The sequence below is a fragment of the Pygocentrus nattereri genome, chromosome 15, assembly GCF_015220715.1.
Source record: "Pygocentrus nattereri isolate fPygNat1 chromosome 15, fPygNat1.pri, whole genome shotgun sequence".
In the NCBI taxonomy this organism is placed as follows: Eukaryota; Metazoa; Chordata; class Actinopteri; order Characiformes; family Serrasalmidae; genus Pygocentrus; species Pygocentrus nattereri.
Window position 1 is genome coordinate 39310758 of NC_051225.1, and position 5000 is coordinate 39315757.

A 5000-nucleotide genomic window follows, 5' to 3' on the forward strand; every position below is an offset into this window, starting at 1 on the left:
TCCAAATGCCATGTTAAAGTATATTTATTTTTTAATATTCAGTGTTAAATCGTTAAATTTTGAATGTCCAGTGTAAATGATGTTAAGTTTCAAATGCACAAGGTCAAATTATGTTAATGCAATTTATTTATTCAGTGCTAAATTATATACAATATTTAGTTAGAATATAATATTTAATTATAATGATTTTAAATATGTAAATGTTAAAACACACACACACACACACACACACATTTTCTAAGCTGCTTCTCCGTCAGGGTCATGGGGGGGTGCTGGAGCCTATCCCAGCGGTCATTGGGCCGAAGGCAGGATACACCCTGGACAGGTCGCCAGTCCATCGCAGGGCAGACAGACAGACAGACAGACAGACATACACAACCACTCACACACTCACACCCAGGGGCAATTTAGCACGTCCAATCGGCCTGACTGCATGTCTTTGGACTGTGGGAGGAAACTGGAGAACCCGGAGGAACCCCACGCAGACACGGGGAGAACATGCAGACTCCACACAGAGAGGACCCCGGTCACCCAGCCGGGGAATCGAACCCAGACCCTCCTCGCTGTGAGGCGACAGCGCTACCCACCATGCCAGCTTATGTTAAAACATTAAATATTAAATGTACAATATTAAGTTTCAAATATTCAATACTAAATTATGATTATGTTGAAATGTGTGGTGTAAAAATATGCTCTGTTTTAAATGTACAGTATTACATTATTTGTTTCAAATAGACAACACTGAATTATATGTTCAGTTTCAAATGCCCAAATGTTGAATTCTGTTAAGTGTCAAATATTAAATTGTGTTATGTTTCAAATGCATCACGTTAAGTTAAATTAAGATTCAAATGTAAATGTTAAAATGTCGAGTTACAAAAATTGCAAATGTAATGTTCTGCATTCAATTTACATTAAGCATCACACACTGTCTGTGTAGACAGTTAAGGCTGAGTATCCAGTTTACTACGTCCACCTGCCTTGTAGCTACAGTTACAGACTGCAGATCATCTGTTACTCTACAGCTGATCAGCCTCTACACCAGTCAACAGCTAAGAGACCACCACAGTGGTCATCACCGACCATATTTTACTGCAACAACCTGCATCTCATATTCTTTTAACTTGTATTGGAATCAACCTGGTTGTGTACCCTTCAGAACTGGCCGTCTGCTCCCGAGTAGCGCTACCATCTAAGCGTCGTCTCTGTCATGAGGAGATCGATCGCTGGTGATGCTGCAGACGTCCATGGCCGGGAGTCCAAGAGAGCACAATTGGCCTCGCTCTCTCTGGGTGGGTAGGATGGCCCCCCTTATCCCCCCATCACTCAGCCCGATGCTGGTCTGCGCAGGCGTCTGTCAGCTGACGTAGTAGATCTGGTGGTTGGCGCTTTCCTCCGAGCGCGTTCGGCCGTCCAATGACTGTGTGTGAGCGGCGATTCAAAAAGATGTGGTAGTTGGCTTTACAGGTCTCAGAGGAAGCCTGTGTTGGCCTTCATCCTCCTAGCCATCTCAGAACTGGCCATCTCGCTGGTGAGATGAAAGATCATGCTAGATTTCAAGCATAACTGTTCCTCTGTGTTTTTAACTTTGCATCTAGAAGAAAAAACCCTAAAATACAAGCCCAAGTGTGCCGTTTGCTTCCTAAGTAATCCTAAATTTACAGAAAACATGTGCACCATGTCTATGCCGTTGGCTCAATCATTTTGTTTACAGGTAAGTTTAAATTTACTACCTTTATGATGTGATATTTAATGCAAATTCTTTATCTGATTGGCTCTAGTTACGAATCACAGCCAATCACAGTACGTAACTCAAAGCTTGGAAAGTTGAGGCGGGCGGCGCCCATAAGCACCGCCGGAGAACAAGCGTGCAGATCGGCTTTGGTTAGGTCTCATGAGTCAGTCAGAGCTTCTGGTTCAGAGCCAGCTGTCGTGTGACTGACTCTGGGCAACTTTAAGGCTCAATCCCATTTCTTATTTTTATCCCGACTCCTTGTTTTGAATTGTCTCCTTGTCCCTTGGAATTGAGTTACAAGAGGTAGTGGTTGGAATCTTACAGACAAAATGGGACACTCAAATAATAAAGAACATTACTTCAGTAACAGCTACCAGCGCTGCTCTGTAGGCGACCCAACCAGCCTGCAGTGACAGCAGAGGAGGGGAAAATTCGGCTCCTCACTGCTGGGCTTTAGGGCATCACACGCCTTCAAAGAGGGGGGCAATTATCTATGATCACCTGCCCCTAATTCTTCAGTGATATGAAGTTGAAGTCAGAGACTCACCAGATTCTTGTGGGAATTTTTTTACTGTTCCACCTTAAATGGAGCAGCAGTTCTGATTCCTGAGGAGCCAGAGTGTAACTTTAAGGTGGAACAGGAAATTTAGCTTGCTTGCTACCGAGACATTAGCATACTACCGATTTTTATGCATGTGATGAAGAAAAGGATCAAAAAGCACAGAAATGGTATTAAAGAGAATTCTCACATTCGGTGGTGTCTCAAATGGTGATTGTTGACTCTGAAAAACCTCCGTTTGGAAGATCATGTAGTCCTAACACTTCTAACACACGCCCTTCTCCTCTATCTCAACAAGAATCAGGACATCCTACCGCTAGACGTCTTCTTCTTCTTCTTCTTTCGGCTGCTCCCTTTAGGGGTCGCCACAGCGGATCATCTGCCTCCATCTTGCCCTATCCACTGCCTCCTCTACTTTCACACCAACCATCTCCATGTCCACCTTCACTACATCCATAAACCTTCTCTGAGGTCTACCTCTTCTCCTTCTACCCGGCAGCTCCATCTCCAACATTCTTTGCCCAATATATCCACTATTCCTCCTCAACACATGTCCAAACCATCTCAACCTGGCCTCTCTGGCTTTATCTCCAAACTGCTCCACCTTCACCGTCCCTCTGATCTGCTCATTTCTAATCTTGTCCATCCTCGTCACTCCCAACGAAAATCTCAGCATCTTCATCTCCGCCACCTCCAGCTCAGCCTCCTGTCTTTTAGACAGAGCCACAGTCTCCAAACCAAACATCATAGCAGGACGCACTGCTGTCTTGTAAACCTTCCCTTTCACTCTTGCTGCTATCCTTCTGTCACACATCAGCCCTGACACCCGTCTCCACCCACTCCATCCTGCCTGCACCCTCTTTTCTTCTTCTACACCTCTTTTCTAGACGTGAACATGCAAAACAGAAGGGTAGGGCTAAGTGGTGAAATGGGATTGGGTCCAAGAGAGAGGAAAACGAAAAGCAAGAAACGAAACCCAATAACAAAAACAGAAAAACGAAACAATGTCTAAGAAGATGTTTTCTACAGACACGGCTCTAGAACCACTGTCCCACCACATACAGCGTGGGAACACTTCAGACCCCAAATCATGATGTTATCCAGAAGGCATGACTGATTTTGGAATCAGTATGGATGTAGATGATTCAGACGGTGTCAGGCTGGGGTCAGACTAGTTTGTAACTGTGGACCGAAACTACCAAGAGAACTTCCATAAAACCAAAGCTAAGGGACCAATTCACGACTATAGTGTCATATGTTTCCATGTTTAGCACACTCAGCTAATAAAACGTCATTCGGTAAATAACTCGACAGACTATATTCATGAATTAGCCATAAAATCAGAGTAGCGCAAAAAAACGAGCTTGCTTTACGTATTTAAAACTTTCCATTTAATGACCAATAAAAACAAGCTTGTTTTTGTGCTACTGTGGTGTCGTGGGCTAATTCATGAAGATATTGTATAAAAATAATTACTAAATGACATTTTATTAGCTGACATTGTGCTGAATATGTGACAGTTTGTCTGTAACAAAAAATTAAAAAGTATGCAAAGGCAGAAGTGTCTCAATGTAGGTCTGCCAGGGTTAAATTAAAATAAAATAAATCATTTTTTACAATGTATGATTAAAAACCCACATGCAATACAATCACTTGAGGATAATTTCTGAGTATTGCGAGTTACGCTGATCTAAAAAACAGTGGTACATCATTTTATACTATTATTATTATACTACATCGCATTTTTAAGTGATCACGGAAAAGCAGAAAGCAGATAAACAAAAGCCGATGAATTCTGCAGCACAGCCGAGATTAGAGGAATCGGCCACAGAGGAAAGGTAAGAGACGTGAGGGTGTTGTGGAGATGCTGGAACAGGTGGCTCTGTCTGGCAGGAAAGGACTGTGTTTTCAGCAGAATGCTTGTCATAAGCAGAGCATATCGGGGACAGTTATGCATGAGGGCGAAAAGAAAAACAAGAAGAAACGCTCACCTCTGCAGACGTTGCAACACCTGTTCTCCGGGAGAATCTGCTCTTTCACTGTGCAGTTGAGAATTGGGCAGCTTTCTGTCACTGGAAGCATCAGACCGTTCTGTTGGAGAGAGGCACAAACGGCAGAGAGGATGCTGAATAAGCATTTTACACAGAGGCTGATCAAAGCCGGAATAAAAAGAGTGTATAGGCTGATTAACAGCAGGGACAAAACATCAAAACTCAGATTTAATCACAACAAATCATGACATTATTCACAGTAACACGCCACCTCCGGTGATCTATTGCTTACGACCGATTACAAAGAAAAGCAAAGAAGCCCTGAACAATCTTAAATATTTATTTTAACCCTTAGAGGCCACGTTATAACATATGCTTTGCTAAAGTAATCACACTTTTTTTTTTATCATGTAAAAAAAATCTCAAATTTACAAATATTGTAGATATTATTATTATAAGTTGTACAATATTTTCTCTGAAAAAACGAAACACCTGTTTATACCTGTATACACTGCACTGCTTGCACTATCCAGATCCATCTCATACATGTATATTAAGATTAAGATTAATATTAAGAGACCCTTATTAGTCCCACAACGGGGAAATTTCAACTCCGCATTTAACCCATCCGTGAAGTGAAACACCACATACACACTAGTGAATACACACACTAGGGGGCAGTGAGCACACTTGCCCAGAGCGGTGGGCAGCCCTA

General features: G+C 42.5%; 1 protein-coding gene across 1 annotated transcript in view; it reads right to left on the reverse strand.

The window, feature by feature from the left end:
• The window catches only part of LOC108411071 (protein kinase C-binding protein NELL1), a 406580-nt gene that overhangs the window by 218908 nt on the left and 182672 nt on the right, over positions 1-5000 (reverse strand). Inside the window, exon 11 of the mRNA XM_017682451.2 lies at positions 4286-4385. Coding sequence (XP_017537940.1) covers positions 4286-4385 — 100 coding nt within the window. The remainder of the gene's footprint in view (positions 1-4285; positions 4386-5000) is intronic.